At 53.0% G+C, this 22,114-nt stretch overlaps 1 protein-coding gene across 1 annotated transcript in view; it reads left to right on the forward strand.

The window, feature by feature from the left end:
• Positions 1 to 22,114, forward strand: part of CCDC30 (coiled-coil domain containing 30) — a 53,206-nt gene that overhangs the window by 24,851 nt on the left and 6,241 nt on the right. Inside the window, exons 9-19 of the mRNA XM_063353857.1 lie at positions 2,398 to 2,505; positions 3,747 to 3,853; positions 5,357 to 5,549; positions 10,342 to 10,440; positions 11,070 to 11,210; positions 14,291 to 14,448; positions 15,458 to 15,704; positions 17,905 to 18,078; positions 19,252 to 19,461; positions 20,126 to 20,283; positions 21,928 to 22,075. Of these exons, the coding sequence (XP_063209927.1) occupies positions 2,398 to 2,505; positions 3,747 to 3,853; positions 5,357 to 5,549; positions 10,342 to 10,440; positions 11,070 to 11,210; positions 14,291 to 14,448; positions 15,458 to 15,704; positions 17,905 to 18,078; positions 19,252 to 19,461; positions 20,126 to 20,283; positions 21,928 to 22,075 (1,743 nt within the window). The remainder of the gene's footprint in view (positions 1 to 2,397; positions 2,506 to 3,746; positions 3,854 to 5,356; positions 5,550 to 10,341; positions 10,441 to 11,069; positions 11,211 to 14,290; positions 14,449 to 15,457; positions 15,705 to 17,904; positions 18,079 to 19,251; positions 19,462 to 20,125; positions 20,284 to 21,927; positions 22,076 to 22,114) is intronic.

The raw sequence follows: 22,114 nt of genomic DNA on the forward strand, positions 1-22,114 counted from the left end.
CTTTCTTTCCTCCCCCTTTCTTTCCTCCCCCTTTCTTTCCTCCCCCTTTCTTTCCTCCCCCTTTCTTTCCTCCCCCTTTCTTTCCTCCCCCTTTCTTTCCTCCCCCTTTCTTTCCTCCCCCTTTCTTTCCTCCCCCTTTCTTTCCTCCCCCTTTCTTTCCTCCCCCTTTCTTTCCTCCCCCTTTCTTTCCTCCCCCTTTCTTTCCTCCCCCTTTCTTTCCTCCCCCTTTCTTTCCTCCCCCTTTCTTTCCTCCCCCTTTCTTTCCTCCCCCTTTCTTTCCTCCCCCTTTCTTTCCTCCCCCTTTCTTTCCTCCCCCTTTCTTTCCTCCCCCTTTCTTTCCTCCCCCTTTCTTTCCTCCCCCTTTCTTTCCTCCCCCTTTCTTTCCTCCCCCTTTCTTTCCTCCCCCTTTCTTTCCTCCCCCTTTCTTTCCTCCCCCTTTCTTTCCTCCCCCTTTCTTTCCTCCCCCTTTCTTTCCTCCCCCTTTCTTTCCTCCCCCTTTCTTTCCTCCCCCTTTCTTTCCTCCCCCTTTCTTTCCTCCCCCTTTCTTTCCTCCCCCTTTCTTTCCTCCCCCTTTCTTTCCTCCCCCTTTCTTTCCTCCCCCTTTCTTTCCTCCCCCTTTCTTTCCTCCCCCTTTCTTTCCTCCCCCTTTCTTTCCTCCCCCTTTCTTTCCTCCCCCTTTCTTTCCTCCCCCTTTCTTTCCTCCCCCTTTCTTTCCTCCCCCTTTCTTTCCTCCCCCTTTCTTTCCTCCCCCTTTCTTTCCTCCCCCTTTCAAATAACGTTTTCTTTTCTTCAGGACATTGCTTTCTTCAGTCACTATGTATACATACGCATGTGTGTGTATATATATATATATTTTTTTTTTAATATATATATATATAAAAAAGGAATATACACGCACAAGAAGTATGCAGATACGTGCCAGGTATTGGTTTCTCTGTACAGAAGAAAAAGGTGGCCAGGCTGAGATTGATTTGTCTTTTTCTGTACAGAGAAACCAATACCTGGCAGGTATCTGCATACTTGTGTGTATATATTTCTTTCTTTAGATATATTTAAAAAAAAAACCCAAACATATATACACACACACACAAGAAATATGCAGATACGTGCCAGGTATTGGTTTCTCTGTACAGAAAAAGAAAGTAGCCAGACTGAGATCGCTTCCAACCAACCGCGTCGTTAAGCTAAAAGTTAAATTACCTTTATTCCTTAGGAATGAGGTTTAACTCTTGGCAGAGATGTTCGAAAACGGCAATTTTTTAATTTTTAGAAGCTTGAAGGTGTACGTTATGACGAGGCACGGAAGTTCTGCATCCTGAAGTCTTTTTTTTTTTTTTTTTTTTTTTTTCCGCCCGGGAGTTGTGGGCGGCAGGGCGAGGAGCCGCCTGGGCAGCGGGCTCTGGCTTGGTGCTGTGTGGGACGCTGACCTCCTCCCTGCCCCGTGCTCCACCATCGAGCCCTAACCCCGCGGGAGCCGGGGTCCTGTGGCTCCGGTGGGCTCTGCCGGTGCCTCTGGGGGCGGCTGGAGGCGTCGCACGAGGCTGAAGAAAAGGGGAAAATGCACGCTGAGAGGGTGGGGTGCGAAAGCTTCGCGAGGGCTGATCGCTCCAGAGCCTCGCGGCGCTGTCGAATCCCCGAAAAATGATAAACCTGGGACACCGAAGGTCCGCTGGACCTGTGCGAGGTCCCCGGCATCGACTGCGTGAGGCTCGGGTGGCATCCACGCGCGCACGGGATTATACCTGCCTCATGTATAATGCGTACATGCATCTGTATATTTCTTGTGTGTATATATATTTCTTTTCTTTAATGTGTGTATAAATATATATATATATATACTTATATGAAAAAGAGCTCACGAACACCCGTGCAGAAGCCACCACAGAACGACCCAGTGCTTCCCAGTAAATGGCTGGAATCGGCCTCAGAGCTGTTGCTCCGAGCGGTAGCCGAGAGTGAGCGCGCGAGCGAGTGACTGTGCGACGTGAACAGTCGCCTGCTCCTGATATTACATCGATTCTATCGAGTACAGCAAAGACTAAAAGGTGTCCTCAGAAATAGTGGTTGGGACCTGAGGGGGAGCCCTCTGCGCCCAGTCCCCTTCGGTAAAAGGGACGGTACAACGTGTGAGCGATCACTAATTGAAATAAATGAAGGAAAAATCACTTACCCTTTAACGGAGCGTGGCGCTCCCCCCTTTTACTGCTCTTTACCTCTCTAAACAGTCTGAGGCCACCCAGCTGGAGCAGCCACGTGATCTCAACCAGTCCCTCAAGCCGAGTAGTTAATGTTAATAAATTTGCAGTTTACCTACAGCAAGTTTGAGGGGAATCTTCATTTTCGGGCAAGCGAGATGAACGTTCACCAAAAATAAAAGGAAGTGTTTTCCTTTTGAAGGTTGAACAGCTCAAAGAGGAGATCTGTGAGTATCAGAAGAGCGAGAAGCAAGGAATTCCATTGCCTGCACCAGCCGAGACGGAAGAAGTCGCAGGGTGCTCGCTGCAGGTATCTTCAAGGGCTTTTTTACAGAATCACAGAAACGTAGGGTTGGAAGGGACCTCTGGAGATCACCCCGTCCCACCCCCTGCCAGAGCAGGGTCACCCAGAGCAGGTGGCACAGGAACGCCTCCAGGCGGGGTTGGAATGTCTCCAGAGACGGAGACTCCCCCACCTCTCTGGGCAGCCTGTGCCAGGGCTCTGCCACCCTCACAGCAAAGAAGTTCCTCCTCGTGTTGAGATGGAACTTCCCATGGTCACGTTTGTGCCCGTTACCCCTTGTCCTGTCCCCGGGCACCACTGAGAAGAGCCTGGCCCCATCCTCCTGACACCCCCCCTTTCAGTATTTATCAGCGTTGATAAGGTCCCCCCTCAGCCGTCTTTTTTCCAGACTGAAGAGACCCAAATGCCTCCTCAGCACCTTGGTAGCCCTTTGCTGTCCCCTCTCCAGCAGTTCCCCGTCCTTCTGGAACCGGGGAGCCCAGAACTGGACCCAGTGCTCCAGCTGTGGCCTCCCCAGGGCAGAGCAGAGGGGGAGGATGACCTCCCTCCACCTGCTGGCCACGCTCCTCTTGATGCCCCCCAGGATGCCCTTGGCCTTCTTGGCCACAAGGGCCCATTGCTGGCTCATGGGCATCCCGTTGTCCCCCAGGACTCCCAGGTCTCTTCCCACAGAGCTGCTCTCCAGCAGGTCACCCCCAACCTGTCCTGGTGCGGGGGGTTATTCCTCCCCAGGTGCAGTACCCTGCACTTGCCCTGGTTGAACTTCATGAGGTTCCTCACCGCCCAACTCTCCAGCCTGTCCAGGTCTCTCTGGATGGCGGCACGGCCTCCTGCTGTGTCAGCCACCCCTCCCAGCTTTGTGCCACCAGCAAACCTATTTGTCATTCTAGAAAGTGAATTGAGCAAACAGACGTTTCATAATGCCATAAATGAAGAATAAATAAGTGCAGAAACACTTGTGTTCTCCTTTCTACGTACGTGTGTGTCCTGTGCAGGTGTGACATAGGACTTAAGCATGACAAATGCACTAACTGTGGAGCAGGTCTGTTGGCGCAAGCTGAGACCTACTAGTGCCTTCATATTATTACGGGTCTCGGGTAGTTTTTGGCTGGTGGATTATCTACAGTAGGAGATGTAGTTCATGTTTTCTGGTTGTCTTGTTTATTTATGAGAGCCTCGGGTACCTTTGGAATCACGTGCTAAGATTTCAGTCCTAATTACGCGCTAACTTTTCATTTTCTCTTCAGTGGCAGGGCACAAAGGATGAAGGGAGGGTTGAAGGAGACCACGCTTCAGGCAAAGCTGGCTCGGATCAAGAAGACAGATATCAGAGTGGTGAAACGCTTCATAAAAGGTGAGCAATTTAGAAAGCCTTCTTCGCCTGTTGCGTTTTCACGGTGGTTTTCTGGTGCTCTGGTTGCTGGTGTTCTGTCTTGCAGAGCGCATAGAATCATAGAATCATAGAATTGTTGAGGTTGGAAGGGACCTTTAAGATCATCGAGTCCAACCTTTAGCCTACCCTGACAAGAGCCACTTCTAAACCATGTCCCTCAGTGCCCCATCTACCCTTTTTTTAAACACCTCCAGAGATGGTGAATCCACCACCTCCCTGGGCAGCCTATTCCAATGTTTAATAACCCTTTCAGTGTAAAAATGTCTCCTAATATCTAATCTAAACCTCCCCTGACGTAACTTGAACCCGTTTCCCCTCGTCCTATCACTTGTCACCAGGGAGAAGAGGTCAGCCCCCATCTCTCTACAACCTCCTTTCAGGTAGTTGTAGAGGGTGATAAGGTCTCCCCTCAGCCTCCTCTTCTCCAGGCTAAACAACCCCAGCTCCCTCAGTCATTCTTCATAAGGTTTGTCCTCCAGGCCCCTCACCAGCTTTGTGGCCCTTCTCTGGACACGCTCCAACACCTCAATGTCCCTCCTGTAGCGAGGGGCCCAAAACTGACGCAGTACTCGAGGTGGGGCCTCACCAGTGCCGAGTACAGGGGGATGATCACTTCCCTAGTCCGGCTCACCACACTATTCCTGATACAGGCTAGGATGCTGTTGGCCTTCTTGGCCACCTGGGCACACTGCTGGCTCATAAGCATGTAAGTGTTGGGTTCTTTAGAATACTCTTGGGTACCGGCTTTGTTCCTCTGCTCCCAAATCAGAGAGTTTGGAGGTTATGCGGTCCCGAGTGGGTCTGTAGCCCTTGGCGTCAAGGATGTGGGCTGTTTTCTGCCACTTTTTCTAGTTTGTTGCTTTTCTACAAGAATAATACTGGGTTTTTGTGGCTCTTGGCAGATAAAAGTGTTGATTTCAAAATTGCTTTGTCGCTGGGGAGGTTCCTCTGGATTCGGTTGCTGTCCGGGGGTGTACCAAGACAACTTGGCTTTCAGACTTCAATACGTAAACTGGGATTTTTTAAGGGAAGTCAAAGCTTCGTTCTCCCGTGGCCTGCTCGGGAAGCTGCTGCTGCACCTCCTCTGGCAGGTTCGTGGAGGAAAGGCCATCCGATCCCATCCCTCTGTCTCTTTTATATCCCTTCAAATGCCCAAGCCTGTTTCTCTACCTCAAGCAGTTGAATTTGCTGTTGTCTCTCTGCTGTTGGCATCCCCCTGCCTGTCCAGTTTTCTCCCCAGACACTTACATCGTTACTTGCGTAGAGCCCGTCACCACTAATTCCCAGGCGTCGCCACCTCAATAAGAGCAGGGAGAGGTCATGCTGGATGCGAGGTTCGAAATCAGCGGGATGGAAATATTCCGTGGGGAAAAATTGGCTCCTCCTCACGAGCGGTTCGGATGTGCGTCGATGCGTTCACATGGCGGTTGTTATGCCTTGGGGATGTCCGTCTTTGGTGCGCAGGTGCCGAGAGGTGATTGAGAACATCGAGGGCAGGAATTCACAGCTCCTTCACAAGCTGCAGAAACTGGAGCAGGAGCACGAGGATTTGGTTGAGCGCAACGAAGAGCTGGAATCGATTCTGGGAGAGACACAGATCCAGACCCAGCAGGAGAAGGAACACTTTGAGAACGAGGTGGAGGGACTTCACCAGAAAGTGAGTAAGGGAAAAAACACAGGTTGGTTTTGTTTAATTCTAGCTGCTTTTCTCTCTGCGTATCAACTGGTAAAATAAAATGATGTTTGACCTAAACCCGCACGCTGCTTTGTTTAGTCTGACGAGAAATACAACTAGGAAAATCTGCCAGTTTCAGAAAAGGAGGAAAAAAATTCCGGCAGTGAGTAAATGACACTTGCTTGGAGGTGCAGATTTCCCCCAGTGTTACAGCAGCATTGTCTTTTCCAGCTCCTGTCCCCCTCCTCGGTGCCTGGGCCATCAGAGTTAATTACTAACGTACCTCTGCATCCACGGGAGTGGATTATTTCAAGCCGCCCTCCCTTCCCGTGCAGCCCTTCTGTACGTGTGGGCCGTGCACCCTTCTGTTTCTTGGCTCAGCTGAAGCAAGAGCTTTTTGTTTCAAATTCAAGTTGCATCTTTTTTTTTTTCCTCTGGAGCCACGTCTTCTGAATCTCTTGTCGCTTAGAAGCTCTTATTTCCCCTGAGAGGTTGTCCTGGATGGCTTCGGTGCTCCTGGTGGAGTTCAGTGTCTGTCTCCTGCAGGAACTGCTTTTCCGCGTTGGACAGTTGTTTCTTCTGCCTGTCGTTCCTGCCGAAAAGCAAGTTCCAGGAAGCCTCAAGTCCTCATGAGGCTTGGAAGAGAAGCAAGAGGTTTTCCTGAAGTCCATGAGGTGTCCCTTAACCTGGTACCCGTGACAGAAGTCCAGGCTTTGAGTGGAATCCCTAACTCCTCTCCAGACCTGTCCAACAGATGAAAACGGTCGGTGTGGGACACTGCGGCTCACTGACCCCAGGAAAGGTCACCAGTTAAGCATGCTGATGACAAAAGATTGCGCTTTTGGCTTTTCCCCAAGCGCAGCATCTTGGAGACCTGTCAGCCCATGTGACAAACACTGCGGCACTTGTGGGTGTGGGGGGACCTGCACTGCCTGGGGACATCCCTGCTGGAAATAACAAATTGAAGGGGACGCTGAGGTTCTCTCGTCGCTCGCTGTCTCTTGCTGCAGCGTCTGCTGGTGAATGGGGCAGGCGTGGCTGGACACATCTTTTTGAAGAGCTGTGATAAGCTGATCCATCTGGAAGAAGGTCTGTTCAATCTTGATCGAGATGTGATCTCGCCAGTCTCTTCCTTACGCGTGGCCTACTCGATTTTGGGCACCCTCAAGCAAGGGCAGGCTGGATCTTTTCCTGTTAACAGGACGAGACCATTCAGATCATCCTTTGACTTTAGGAGGTTGATAGAAGGTCTTTGTTATTTGCATGTGAGAGGGAACCTTGGGGAAATTGCAGACGTGAAGCACCATGTTGATCATCTTGGTTTACCAGAAGCACGGCAACATTAGAGGCCTCCTTGCAACACCTGCAAAGCCATCTCCGTGTTTTGAGTCGGGATCGAGTTATTGCTGAAGCTTCTCAGCCTGATGCTGCCTTTGTCAGAGTGGTCTTTAGCCTCGATCTACTGGATGGACTCTCCATCCCTCTGGAAGTAGCTCCTTGAGGATCATCTGTGCTTACTGACTGCTTGCCCCTAGGAAAAATACCATTTGCAGCATCGCTACCAGGGTGTGTGATCCCTTACAGACAGGGCAGCTGGAGAATTGATAGCCAGAGAGAACAGAGGAGGCCAGAAGTTGGTTCTGCTAGATGGGTAGGTGGGCTTCTCCCCAAAAAGGTTGGCTGTGGAGGTCTTTCCTTTGGCTGAATGTCTGCTGCTTGGCCAAAAGGTCTTCCGTGGGCTGAGTTGCCCTCTGCCTGTGGTTAGGAGATGCTCTCTGCAGTGATCGTGGTCCTGGACTGCCGGGCAGCAGCACCGGCCCACAGAGGACCTGGGATTTCTGAGGTGAGAGTGGGGCACACAGGTTCTCAGTCAAGAGTGAGCGGTGCTTGGACATAGAATCACAGAATGGTTTGGGTTGGAAGGGATCTTAAGGACCTTCTAGTTCCGCCCCCCTGCCCTGGGCAGGGACACCTCCCACCAGCCCAGGTTGCTCCAAGCCCCATCCAACCTGGCCTTGAACCCCTCCAGGGATGGGGCAGCCACAGCTTCTCTGGGCAACCTGGGCCAGGGGCTCACCGCCCTCACAGCCAAGAATTTCTTCCTCAGATCTCATCTAAATCTCCCCGCTTTCAGTTTGAAGCCATTCCCCCTCGTCCCATGGCTCCCCTCCCTGCTCCAGAGTCCCTCCCCAGCTTTCCTGGAGCCCCTTTAGGGACTGGAAGGTGCTCTAAGGTCTCCCCGGAGCCTTCTCTTCTCCAGGCTGAACCCCCGCAACTCTCTCAGCCTGTCCATACACTTGCTGTTGTCTTAAAACACGACGTAGGAGACGGTGCACGTGTGAAGGCATATCCCGTGTGAACGCTGAAGCGGCCACGCATTGCCGAGATGAGTTGTTGAAAGGAAGAAGAGATGAATTACTTGTCAGTAGCTTCTGGCTGTGAGGGAAAAGTCTCTAAATACGGTGAAACAGACTGAAGGCATGTTCAAATACCTTAACGAAGGGTGCCAGCAGACATGTTTCTAAGCGTGGAGCTGAGGAGCCAAGGGCAGGCTCTGTGACAGGAATGGCAAGAGGTCTGTCCACCACGACTGCGCTTTTGTTTCAATCGGGGTTTGTTCAGCGCGCGCTAAAACGTTTCCCACTTTCTCACCGCGGGAGAATAAACGCAACCCTCCACAAATCAAACCAGATGCGTTTTCGGTTTGGAGAATCCTCTTCTTTGCTCGGTGCCTTGTTAAACAGATCCCTGGGAACGCCGCTCCGGGGGACGCGGGGTGATCGCTGCGGGGAGCACCAGGTAGCCAGGGAGATGGAAGGCATGTCCCTGGCATGAGCTTGGCAGCCGCCGGAGCTGAAAAAGAGACAGAAAAGAGGCACGCAGAGCGATGGAGGAGAGACAGGCAGAGTGTGGGATGGAAGAGGAAGGTGGTGGGTTAACCCTTGGTTAGATGCCGTGTCTGCGTAGATCTGCAGAGCAGCGCCCTTCATCTCCAGGGGGCTTCTGGGTGCCTTGGAGGCAATGGGGGAAGGACTGCACGGAGGCAGGTGCACTGGAGCCTGGAGAAAGCAGCGCTGCTGGGTGCTTGCCAGGCTGCCTCATGTGAGAAGCACTTGGAATTCTTTTTCTATTTTGGCACGCCTACAAAAATATTGGCTGATTCGGCCACCGACTCCGAACGAGGACGCCGGGATACAGTGCGAGTATTGTTCTGCCCTTGGCACGGGACTTAGGTGCGCGGCTTCAACGCTGAGGAGTTAGTGGCTTGGAGGGAAAATAAGCAAAACGATGGAAATGCATAGTTGGGTACCAGCTTCGTGCCCACAGGTTGGCTGGGGAATGGGGAGGGGAGGTGCATTTCGCCTTTGAGATCCCTTCCAGAACCCCAAAGTCTTGTTGAACCCCAAACCATCATCTAGTCATGCAAGAGGCGGGGGGGTTCTTGCCCTCCAGCTCTTCTGTAAAGAGGCCTGGATGTTTCACCCCACCGATTTGCTTTTAACGCCTAGCCTGGGGTAACATCATCTATCTTAAAAAACAGCATGACGGCAGCTTTCCCCTGTTAGAGAGGGAGCTTCAAGAGAGCCATCTTGTGCCTGAAGCCTGTCAGTGAACGCAAAGCTCCCGCGCCTTGCCATGCTGCTTTGTAATCGCTGTACACGGACCGGGATTGGCAGAGACTTGGCACTTCTTTAGTTTTGGCATCCCAGTTGGAAAGGAACGAAAGATCGTCTCCAAATAAGTGCAAAGAAAGCAGGGCGAAAGGCATCCCGCGTGCCTCGCCGTACACTCGTCTGTACGAGCGGAGTGATGGAGGTTGCTCGTGTGAGGATGGTGAACGCTGTGTTACGGATGAAGCGGGGATTTCGCCTCCAGCCGGACTTCATCCCCTTCCAGCGTCCCCACTCGCTCTGCGGCCTCGTTCAGCGACGTGGTGGTTTAGAAATAAGAAAACCAACCCAAACTTTCTGTGGAGCGTAAGGAGCTGAAAGGAAAGGCTGCTGAACGCCGGGCTGGCTGGCAGCGGAGCAGGGCGGCTGCGAGGGCCGAGGCTCGGATTTTGCCAAAGGGTCTGCGGGAACCATAATCGGGAGGAGACGCTGGGCTGCTCCGAGCTCCTTTAAGCCCTTTAAAACTGCAGGACTCCCATGAGATCCCCCACACGGGTGGACTCCCCAGGAGGGGGGCTGGCGCAGATGCAGAGTGAGCACTTGTCCAGACAATCTCCCGCCAGGAGAAGCACAGAGGTCGGTGTTTTGCTGGCTCAAGTCCTCGGAGCCTCGCAGGAGGGAGTTACAACCTCCTTCGGGCTGTGGAGGCACCAGGACGAGCCCCTGGTGGCCCAGGTCCAACGTCTGCTCGGATGAGATCAGCCGCGGGGGAGCGGGCAGCGCAGCAGGATGCGAAAGCAGGGTGGCCCACCATAGAAATGGGGGTCTCGTGGGGTCACCCGCCTTGGGAGAGCGGCACGCAGAAGGCCCGCAAGCTGCGGAGGCCTTGAATTTCCACCACGTGTCTGGTTCATTTCTCTCCTTTTGCGGAGCAGGGCTCTTTCTTTTCTGACTTGGCCTTGGATGGCTCCTTCCCCCTTTGAAGCAGCAGGGTGAACGATGTGAGCTGGAGCGAGCCCGCGCTGGCGGCTGTCCACGTCCCTTCCTACTCCTCGCTTCCAAACATGGGGCTTATTCTGTAACAACAGCACAAGGAGCGGTTTAGTAGCAGTTGTGCGGTGAGCGCCAGTTTGGTTTTAACCTGTGGTTTGCCTTGTGTTAAGATCACAAGTTTAGAAACGGAGCTGCTGGAAGTGCAGAAGGACAAAGCTGGGATGAGTGGGGAAGAGCAGGCGGCGTCTGGAGCACAAGAGATGCAAGAGGTAAGAGGTTTCCCTTGGGAAAGAAATTGTTTTGTTTAGAAATGTATGAAACGAGCATCTCCCGTGGAGGCTCTTTGTCACCATCTTCTGAGAATACGTGGCCCCGCAGCTCAGGCGAGGCAGGTGGGTGTCCTTAGAGGAAAGCAAACAATGTTACCTCCCTGATAACTCATCTCTCTGATGGGATTGTGGTGCCTTCAGCACTGCGGAGCTTGCTGGCTCCCCGGTGAGGGTGGAGGGTGCACACCTTTGCCTCTTGTTTAAGGTTTAGTGACACCTAGGCAGCCTGTAGGTACGTTGACAAGGCTTTTTCCCCAGCTGGTTTTGGGCCGGCTTTCCTGTCGATTTACTTGCCAGCCAGACAATTGGATCTGCCAGGTGTACAAGCCAGACAGAGCTTATTACATGCGGGAGGGGACCTTCCCAAGGTATCTTGGGTCAGGTGGAGGTTCCAGGCCTTCAGATGTGTCCAGTCAGCCCTGGGAATAAGCTGCCGGAATCCTGCTGGCAACTTGCGATAACCATTTTTCCTATCCTTGTGTTCTGGAAGAGACATTTCCTGCAATTTGTTTCTCTTTTGCTAGAATAAACGATGCTGGAGAAGTGACTCGTAATTTTGTTTGTTGCAGATGCTGGAAACCTGTCAGGAAACAATAGAAAAGTTGGGAAGTCAGCTGGGAGAGCGGAGAGAACGGAGAAAACAGCTTGCATCTGAGCTCGAGCTGTTACGAGAAGATCTGAAGGCTGAGAAGAAGGTGTTGGGCAGCCAGGTACGTGCAGTGCCTGCAGCGGGACCACCCGCAGGAGCCGGTTGCCTTTGGATGACCCCATGAAACACCCCCAGTTGCCCCTCAAGTGGCTTCTCTCGCAGTTCTCTGGTCCAGCCAGTTCCAAAGCTTCTTTGTCTGATGGAACCCATCTGCTTTAATGGAACTGTTTCTTAATTTATTTTTGCTTTCCGTGCCTCTACTAACAAAAGGGCAATTCAAAGTTTGTAGCCAAAGCCCTTTTCTCTAGAGGGCAGAGTGGAAGCTTTCAGGCTTGGGTGTTGCAGAGTTATTTGGGATCATAAGGCTCGTGATCGGGAGCCTTCGCCTCTCCGTGTCACGACATGGCGGGGTACCCGCAGATTTGAGCCAAGACCTGCGGACTGACACCATGGTTACCCCTCAGCAGCCGCTGCTTTTCTGAGGTCGATCAACTGGCTAATTCTGAATCTGTTTACCATGAGTCCCCTTTAGTATCTGATTTTCTTTCTTAACCAGAATATGCCAGCACCTCTCCTATGAGGACAGGCTGAGGGAGTTGGGAGGGTTCAGCCTGGAGAAGAGAAGGCTCCGGGGAGACCTTGGAGCCCCTTCCAGTCCCTGAAGGGGCTCCAGGGAAGCTGGGGAGGGGCTGTTTGCAAGGGCATGGAGCCATAGGACGAGGGGCAATGGTTTAAACTAGAGCAGGGCAGGTTTAGATGAGACATTAGGAAGAAGTTCTTTACACTGAGGGTGGTGAGACACTGGCCCAGCTTGCCCAGAGAGGTGGGGGAGGCCCCATCCCTGGAGACATTCGAGGCCAGGCTGGATGAGGCTCTGAGCAACCTGATCTAGTTGAAGATGTCCCTGCTGACTGCAGGGGTTGGGACTAGATGGCCTTTAGAGGTCCCTTCCGACCCAACTCGTTCTATGATAAGAACTCAGAACACCTAAGAGTCAGAGAAATCTACACGAGCCGCGTGCTGGGATCCCGGCGCTGCTTTTTGTTACGTGCCCAGACCTCCTCAGTGCGCTCGGCGTGAAGCCATTGAGCTGCCAGGGTTGGCTTCTGGCGGGTTTCTCTCTGCGGTGAGAGTTGCTGGTGCTCTCTCTTCCAGTTGGCCATAGAGGAGAGAGCGCGCGTGATGCCAGCAAAATTGCAGAAGGGCTGGCGCGTAGGCAGGATAGGGGCTGCAAATGAGGGTAAAAAAAATTTAGGAGAGCTGCAGCTCTGTGGCCTGGATCCAGGCAGACGGGGGGGAGCTGAGGGAGACTGGCAAAGCAGGGGGTTACATCCATTACCAACCCCATTTTTTAGCACTCCGAGAGGTGTTAAACCATATCGCTGCCTTGAGCGTAAGTAAAAAAAAAACAAAAACAAAAAACAATGAAAGTCCTGAACTGGTGGCGCAGCTGCACGTACGCGAGTCTTACTGGGGGAACAGTGGCATCTAGAGGACGGGACCTTTGTAGTGCTGTTAGGCAACAAATTCACGTTGTAAAAGCTCGGGATGCAGACCAAGCCTTGCTGAAGAGCCGTTTAGGAAGGGGCAAGGTCAGGCTGTGAATACGCACGTGAAAAGGAATTGTGTGATTTTGGGGGATGATGGGGAAAATGGGAAGGGCCGCTCTTTAACCTCTGCGTCCCAATAGTTCAATCCCTTTGTGGTCCAGGGACTTTTTAATCAAAATCATACGTCCCTGGAAGTTTGGTTGTAATTCAGCCAACTGGTGGCTTCCCTAAAGGGCAAAAAGGATCCATCAAAGGGATCGCGAGATGAAATCCAGTGGCCTGCGTTAAACTGTAAGTGTCTTTGCACGTGTCTGGGGGGGATTCCTGACTTCACAAATGGCTTCGTTCCCTTTTGACAGAGCAGCTGTATTGGGACAGACCATTTACCGAGAGAGTGCTGGAAACGACCTTGGCTGGAAATCATCGGGTTCTCGTGGGTGGTCAGGATTTGAGGTTGTTCACGGTTGCGTTTGTTGGGACGTCCGACACACAGATTGGGCAAGATGGGCTACGAACTGATGCAATATGAACTACGCAAAGAGCTCTTTGCATTTGTCTGGAACCCTCTTCTTGCTTTTAAGAGGTTTTTTGGACATTTGAGAGGAGAAAGCTTTTCCTGAGCTTGTAGTTAGAGGTGTGTCGCATCCACTAACCCCGGCTGTTTCCTCCCCAGGGGTTGCCTGACTCCAAACCAGAGTTTACAAGCCCTTGTAATAACTTCCCGAGTCTCCAAAGAACATCAGCAAGCTGGCTGATGTTAACGGTGATTAATGTATCCCATGAGAAGCTACAAAAAGATAATGCTTTGTTAGATACAGAGGTGAGAAATGTAAAGAAATATCCGTTGTTCTGGCGTCTGATGCCGGACAGAAGCTGCTAGTGTGTATTGCTCAAATATAAATAAATTCGTCTTGGTGTAGATAAGACGACCTGGAATTGAAATATTAGTGCCAGCGTACGCTCAGGAAGGGCTATGGATGAAGAAGCTTTAGGAATCAAAGTCATTGGTGGCGTTTAGTGGATTTAACAGCAGTTTTCTTTGCAGGATTTGGTTTCACCACTTCTCCCGTCTGGGAGTCCCCACGTGCACTCCTCCTGCCTTCCCTTCTCGCCCCTTTTATTTCCTTGGCATCGTCTCTTCGCGCCTCAGGCTTTGGGTCCGACCATTGCTGGTGTGTAAGGCATTAGGTGACGTTGCAAGTGGAGAGCAGCCATCCGTAGAAAGCTGGTCTGGGTTGACTGGGATGGAGGATGCTCTCTGTGGGAGACAGCTGTACTCGTCCTGTTTTTCCAAGAAATTCTAGTTTTGTAAAGAAATATGGCACATGATATAAAGCCCTGAGAACTACAGATGGGCAACAGGGGGATGGAATCAAATAAAGAAACGTGGTTGGATGGTAGTTTACACGCAGCTACTTCCTGTGCAGAAAAAAGGACTCGCAGGTGTATCTTCAAGGGTGAAGAACTACAATAATTTAGCTACAGAATCCCAAGCCATGTCTTGATGGAATCCCCAGATTGTCTTACACCGCTCAAAAGGTTTCCATGAGACCAAAGAAAATGAGAGTCGTGGTGTTTTCTGACCTTACAGGTCTCTGAACATCTACAGGAAAGAGAACAGATTTACAAACTTGAGCAGGAACATGAAGATCTCTGTACAGATGAAAAGACGTACGAAGAACAGATGGCTAAAGTAGTATTTTTGGAAGAACAGATCAAAAACTTGAGAGATGAACAAGAACTGCTCTGGTAAACCTTAACAAGACCTGTGGTATTTTCTGCTCCTTATCTTTGCGGACTGATTTTTTTTTTTTTTTTTTTTAGTCTATTTAAAAACCTCCGTAGTGCTGCTTGTGGCAAAAAAAAACGGGCGCAGCAGCTTTGTGTCTTCCTCGCGGTGTAACGGGCGCTCTGTAGAGATTTTGGTGAATACGCGTTTCCCTTAGTGACGTCACGGTCAGTCAGGAGTAAACCTTTTTGATTTTCTGTAGCTATTCCAGATTCTGACCGGCATAGGTGAGAGCTGCCCTTCGGGAGGGGGCTGCTTCCCTTGGAATCCATGGTCCCAAAGAGCTCCCACCGTGGGCTGGGGCTCCCGGGGGCGAACGGCTGCCGGCAGCTGATGCCACGCGTCCTGCCGTGGATTCCAGTTGTCCTTGGAGGGCAGGTGTCAGCGGGCGTCGGGCTTGGAAGTAAAGCTCTTACAGCTCCCCTGACTCCCCTTTTTCCTTAGAGCAAGACAAACTTGGAGCTGGAGCATCCGTGCCCAGCCTCTCACTAATAGTAAAAGCTTGGATTAAATCCAGTGTAGCTCCAGTCAGCTCAGTTACCTGGATAACTAGGTACTGAGACGAAGAAAAACCAGGATGAGACAGGTAGGTTAGCTTGTAAGGATAAGATAACTCAGACAGCTTGACCGGGAGAGCTGAGCTTCCGTGCAGCAAAGCACGGTGTGAGCGCGGACCAGCTCGCGTGGCCCCCGCGCGAGCGTTTCGCCGGCCAGCAGTTAACTACTCACGAATGGCTGAGAGCTGGCCCTTTGGACACGCATTTTTCTGTGGGTCAGCGTCCAGGAGAGACTGACCCTTGCCCAGAACTTCTAGACCCAGGATTAAATCCCCTTTGGAGCCTCCTGAGATACTTGAGCGTTGCCTCGAGTGTTTCTCTGGACTCTCGTATCCCAAGTTTTTCCCCTTCAGAGCGTGGTTTCCCCTGGATGTGTGTAGTTATCTCTCTCCTTTCCTGTTTCTCCTTCAAGTTCTGAATTACTAGAAAGCAACAAGAAGAGGGAGGAGCTGGAAAAGCAGCTAAAAGAGAGCGATGAAGAGAAACGGTTGTTACTGGAAGAAATTGCCCAGCTAAAACAAGATATCCTGACTGCCCGGGAGCGGGGCGAGCGCGCGCTTGACGACACTTTGAGGATGAATCAAAGCATGGCGCAGAGCGAGAGCAGGTTTCTCGAGGCGCAGAGCTCTGCAGGCAGTTTAGATGGGAGCGTTAAACAGGTATGGGCAGCTTTGTACTTTTTTTTCCCACTGATTTAGTGGCAAAACTTAATTAAAGCGGACCCGAAGCCAGTCCTGTAGCGTTAGCGTGCAGAGGGGAGAGGAGGCTGGCTGATTTCCTTGGGGAAAATGTTTGGAAATTATGAATGTCACCATTTCCTTCTGCTGGGTTTTTGGACGTAGTGGGAACTTGGATAAACTGAATAATCCTTTTAGAGCGCATGAAAGAAACGAGTGAGACGGTCCTTCCAGGATGTTTTAAACCTTTTTGGAGCTCTTCCTCAACTCCTTTTTGGACGGCGAGCGACAGCGGGCTTGCCATTCCCACAGGAGGCTTGCTGTAGGCAGAAGCTGTTCCGCTTCCCTGCTCCTCCTTGCGATTTTCTCCTCTTCCACTCCCGCGTTTGACCTCGTCCCACCACTGCTGCCCCGCGGCGGTCGCTCACCAGCGGCTGGGTTTTGCTGCCGCCCCGTGCCCCTGTCTCAGTTCCTGCTCTGCAATTGCTCTGCCAGCTGGCGGGCAAGACCCGTGTTTAGCACTGTGTTTAGCTGTGGTTTAAATGCAATTTATAGAGTCACAGAATGGTTTGGGTTAGAAGGGATCTTAAAGCTCATCCAGTGCCAGCCCCTGCCCTGGGCAGGGACACCTCCCACCAGCCCAGGCTGCTCCAAGCCCCGTCCAACCTGGCCTTGAACCCCTCCAGGGATGGGGCAGCCACAGCTTCTCTGGGCAACCCGGGCCAGGGGCTCACCACCCTCACAGCCAAGAATTTCTTCCTCAGATCTCATCTAAATCTCCCCTCTTGCAGTTTAAAACCATTCCCCCTCGTCCCGTGGCTCCCCTCCCTGCTCCAGAGTCCCTCCCCAGCTTTCCTGGAGCCCCTTTAGGGACTGGAAGGGGCTGGAAGGTCTCCCCGGAGCCTTCTCTTCCCCAGGCTGAACCCCCGCAGCTCTCTCAGCCTGTCCCCACAGCAGAGGGGCTCCAGCCCTTTGATCATCTCTGGGGCCTCCTCTGGCCCCGCTCCAACAGCTCCGTGTCCTTCTTGTGCTGAAGACTCCAGAGCTGGACGCAGTGCTCCAGGTTGGGGTCTCACCAGAGCGGAGTAGAGGGGGAGAATCACCTTTCTTCCCGTGTGATCTAAAAAAGAAAAGGAAGAGCAGCTAGCCCTGCCAAAAGGGGGACGAAATGATGAAGGTCCTCAGGATGGGGAGTCTGAGGAGGAGCAAGGACTATATGCAGGAGTTTGGAAGAGAAGAGAGGAGGGGGTGGCCTGTAGGCTGCAGTGGAGAGGATCAGAGTCACGCTGATACCAAAAATCAGCAAATCTGTACGGTTAGAGCGGGCCAAAGCAAGGTACAAGGTATAGAGGGGATGCTGGAAAGGATCCCGATAGAAGCAAGTGGGGGGGGGAAAAAAACCCCAAAACCAAACTGATCTGGAGGACAAATACCATTGCCAGATCCCACAGTGCTGGATCCCGACTTCCCAGCTTGGGACTTTATCTGAGGATTTAGCTGCGAAGGGAAGCTTGACCTGCAGTGGATTTCATCTGGTCCCAGGAACGGAGGGTGAAGACGCAAAGCAGGAACGCGGATCGACAGACGGCTGAAAGCGATGCTGGGAAGGAGGGGTTTGGTACGCCAAACCCGGGAAGAGCTTTTAGTCCGTGTACAAGACATTTGCAAAAAGATGGGTGAACCAAAGAGCTCAATTATCTTCTTGAACGCCATCACAGACCGTCGGTGACCACCTCATGGTGTCCAGGCTGCTGTCGCGTTGTGCCGGTGTGTCCGCTCCTGCACCGCTGCCAGGACTCGCCCTTGTTCCCGCTGCCGCTGGGAGCTGTGGCTGGATGGGCCGCTCCTCGCTTAGCTGCCGTAGGGAGACTCTGGCACGGGAGTTAAGAGCAACCTGGGTGGTTTTGCTTTTGTTCGCCAGGTTAGATTTCACAGGGATCTGCTTCCCTCATCCACGTTATTGCGTCTTCCCCCTCGACCTCAAGAGTTGTATCCGCTTCTCTGAGGGGATGGACAGGGTAGGGAGGAAGACATAGAAGAAATGCTTGCCTGGCTTTACCCGTCTTCCTACTTAAATGCCCTTAAATCCTACGGGCATACCCGTACCTTTCTTAATTGCCGGTCTTTGGCTTTCCTTGAAGTTAATTTCCGTGTAACCTGTGCTGTTTTGCTGTTCCTGCAGAGTCCGTCCGATGAGAGATTCCAGCAGCAGGAGGAAAAAATGCAGCAACTGCGGCAGGACTTGCGTCGCGTTCAGAACTTGTGCAGCTCAGCCGAGAGGGAGCTGAGATACGAAAGGGAGAAGAACGTCGACTTACAAAAGCAAAACCTCTTGCTCCAGCAGGAATGCACCAAGGTAGGAACAGAGCAGGGAGAACTGTTTGAAGGCAGCATCACGTCATTCTGCAAGCCATGGGAGGTCTGAGGTGCTGATTTTAGAGTCACAGAATGGTCGGGGTTGGAAGAGACCTTCAGAGATAATCTCGTCCAACCCCCTGCCAAAGCAGGTTGGACAGGAACGCGTCCAGTTTGTGCCTGTTGCACCTCGTCCTGTCTCTGGGCACCACTGGGAAGAGTCTGGCCCCATCTTCTTTCCATCTGCCCTTTAGATATTGCTGAGCATTGATGAGATCCCCTCTCAGTCTGCTCTTCTCCAGCTGAACGGCCCCAGGGCTCTCAGCCTTTCCTCGTCAGAGAGGTGCTCCAGGCTCCTCAGCATCTTTGTAGACTCTGCTGGAGGCTGGTAGTTCCCCGTCCTTCTGGAACCGGGGAGCCCAGAACTGGACCCAGCGCTCCAGCTGTGGCCTCCCCAGGGCAGAGCAGAGGGGGAGGATGACCTCCCTCCACCTGCTGGCCACGCTCTTCTTGATGCCCCCCAGGATGCCATTGGCCTTCTTGGCCACAAGGGCCCATTGCTGGCTCATGGTCAACTTGGTGTCCACCAGGACTCCTAGATCTTTCTCTGCAGAGCTGCTCTCCAGCAGGTCACCCCCAACCTGTCCTGGTGCGGGGGGTTATTCCTCCCCGGGTGCACCACCCTGCACTTGCCCTGGTTGAACTTCATGAGGTTCCTCACCGCCCAACTCTCCAGCCTGTCCAGGTCTCTCTGGATGGCGGCACGGCCTCCTGCTGTGTCAGCCACCCCCCCCCGGCTTTGTGCCACCAGCAAACTTGCCGAGGGTGCACTCTGTCCCCTCATCCTGGTCGTTGATGAATATATTGACGAGGACTGGACCCAGCACTGACCCCTGGGGAACACCACTCGTCACTGGCCTCCAACTGGACGCTTCAACAGACTGGACCTTGTTTACATCTGGCTGCACAGTCCCTGGGGCTCTCAAACTCTGCCTCGGCTTCATGGAAATTACGCTGCCTCCAAACAAAGCTTTGTGTGTGCTGTACTCGCTCCGTGTATTTCTCTCTTATTCTGTTCGCTCTCTGCTAATCCTGCTGCCCCTTTCCTCATCGAGACCTTTCAGATGATATATGTCGAAGTGCAAACTTGTTTTCTTCTTCTTCTGAAACTCAGGTCAAAGCCGAGCTGAAGCAAGCCAGGGCAAAACTCATGGACACGACCGAAACATGCTCCTCCCTCTCAGCCCAGTGGGAGAAAAGCCAGCAGAAGGTCAAGGAACTGGAACAAGAGCTCTCGAAGTGCTCCCAGGCTGATAAACTGCAGAGCAGTCTGCAAGAGAAGCTTGCGCAGGAGAAATCCAAAGTATGCGAAGCCCAAAAGAAGGTAACTCGTCAGCGCGAGCTAAGTTAACAGGAGGTATGTCCTTAGCGGTTGCATGCACCTAGAGTTCGGAACAAAAGCGGCTCACGAATCGCTTCCCTGAAGTCCGTTTTGCTAGGCCGTTCTGAGGCCACTCGGCTAAATATTTTAGGAGAAACGTCTGTTATTAGTGGGAGCGTAGTCAAGACGATAGAAGCCAAATCCGACGGCTCAGCTCCTGTCTCTAACGCCCAGTATCTCCAGGAATACTGGTGGTAGGGCCGGCAGGCGCGGGGAGCCCGGATCATCTTCTCGCCGAGGAGGTTTGCTGGCGTTTGCAGTCTGGTGAGTGGCAAAAGGGGGTGTTTTCCACGGCATCGCTTCTGCCGTGTCCCTGCGCTGGCCGTTGGCTTCGCTTCCGAAGTCTGCAGGATGAAATTAGGTGCAGAAAAGGATTGTTGCTAGTTCGTGACGTAGTGTCTGATCCAGAGTCTGGTAGTCGTTGGAAAGGTTTTACTTTTAATGGACTTTGCCACAAAGACACGCAGAAGTACTTTTGAGTAGAAGGAAGCAAATCTTTCATTCCCATGACTCAGATACCGAAGGATTGAAGGGATCTGAATCCCTTGGATTCAGATGCTGGCCTACAAATTCATAAAGTTTAATCTGTGTCCAATTTTAATCCGAGATTTCAAAACTCCAGCAAAAGCTAAAAGATTCCCAACACCAACTCCTGCTGGCGGAGGCCCGTGTTTCGGACAAGAAACTCCTGGAGGAGGAATTGAAGGAGGCCCGAGAAAATGAAGCTCGTGTCCAGCAAGAACTTCACGAGGAGCAGCTGAAAAGGTACCTGGAGCCGCGTGAGGCCTGTGCTGCGTGCGGGGGGGGACGCGTGTGCCAGCAAATCATCCTCATGGGGAAGCGTAGGAAGTGGGGGTTGTATGAACAGACAGTGGGGTGGATTGAAAACTGGTTGAAAGACAGCTCAGAGGGTGGTGATCAGGGGCACGGAGGCTGGTTGGAGGCCAGTGACGAGTGGTGTTCCCCAGGGGTCAGTGCTGGGTCCAGTCCTCTTCAATATATCCATCAACGGCCGGGATGAGGGGACAGAGCGCACCCTCGGCAAGTTTGCTGGTGGCACAAAGCCGGGGGAGGGTGGCTGACACAGCAGGAGGCCGTGCCGCCATCCAGAGAGACCTGGACAGGCTGGAGAGTTGGGTGGTGAGGAACCTCATGAAGTTCAACAAGGGCAGGTGCGGGGTGGTGCACCTGGGGAGGAATAACCCCCCACACCAGGACAGGTTGGGGGTGACCTGCTGGAGAGCAGCTCTGTGGGAAGAGACCTGGGAGTCCTGGGGGACAACGGGATGCCCATGAGCCAGCAATGGGCCCTTGTGGCCAAGAAGGCCAATGGCATCCTGGGGGGCATCAAGAAGAGCGTGGGCAGCAGGTGGAGGGAGGTCATCCTCCCCCTCTGCTCTGCCCTGGGGAGGCCACAGCTGGAGCGCTGGGTCCAGTTCTGGGCTCCCCGGTTCCAGAAGGACGGGGAACTGCTGGAGAGGGGACAGCAAAGGGCTACCAAGGTGCTGAGGGGACTGGAACCCCTCTCTGATGGAGAAAGGCCGAGGGATTTGGGTCTCTTCAGTCTGGAAAAAAGACGGCTGAGGGGGGACCTTATCAACGCTGATAAATACTGAAAGGGGGGGTGTCAGGAGGATGGGGCCAGGCTCTTCTCAGTGGTGCCCGGGGACAGGACAAGGGGTAACGGGCACAAACGTGACCATGGGAAGTTCCATCTCAACAGGAGGAGGAACTTCTTTGCTGTGAGGGTGGCAGAGCCCTGGCACAGGCTGCCCAGAGAGGTGGGGGAGTCTCCGTCTCTGGAGACATCCCAACCCCGCCTGGAGGCGTTCCTGTGCCACCTGCTCTGGGTGACCCTGCTCTGGCAGGGGGTGGGACGGGGTGATCTCCAGAGGGCCCTTCCAGCCCCGGCCAGTCTGGATTCTGTGAAACGCTCCTGTGCCAGCCTGCTGTAACCCCTGCAGCTCCGTGCCTGGCCCTGGCTGCGCTCCAGGACTCACTGCACCCCTGGTTTCACCTCCTACCTCTCCTTTTCACCTGCCAGTGTCCCTGGCGGAGTTCCACAGGATCCCCTCTTTGAGATTTAAAAGATTTTTTGGAGACTTCAGCTGCCTCAGAAGGAGCACGGCCCCTCCTGCCAAGCCCAGTGATTTGATTTACCCCGTAGATGCCAGCAGTCCCCTTTCTTGCGCAGCTGGCATTGGTGGTCCCAGATACAAAGCTCCCTTTCCCCTGGGACACGGGGACAACCGGGATGTACTGATTTCTTCCCACCCTCAGTGTTGCCCGGGGCAGGTGCAGAGCAGTGTGATGTTGGTTTTGGATCACAAGCCGGCCTTGAAGTCACGGTGGCACATCCCGGGCTGGCCTCCACGTCAGCGTCTCACTGTCACACCGACGTGCTTTTAGGAAGCTCCTGGAGCAGCAGGTGGAGGAGCTGCGGCAGCAGCTCCGGCATTCGCGGGAGACGGAGGCGTCGCTGGCCAAGATGCACGTGGAGCTGCAGGCCAAGACCCTGCACGTCCTCGAAGACGAGAGGAAAACTGACTCGAGCGAGGTGAGCTGCAGCGCGGATGGGTCATAGAGTTATAGAATC

This window comes from Chroicocephalus ridibundus, chromosome 16 (genome assembly GCF_963924245.1).
Source record: "Chroicocephalus ridibundus chromosome 16, bChrRid1.1, whole genome shotgun sequence".
Lineage (NCBI taxonomy): Eukaryota > Metazoa > Chordata > Aves > Charadriiformes > Laridae > Chroicocephalus > Chroicocephalus ridibundus.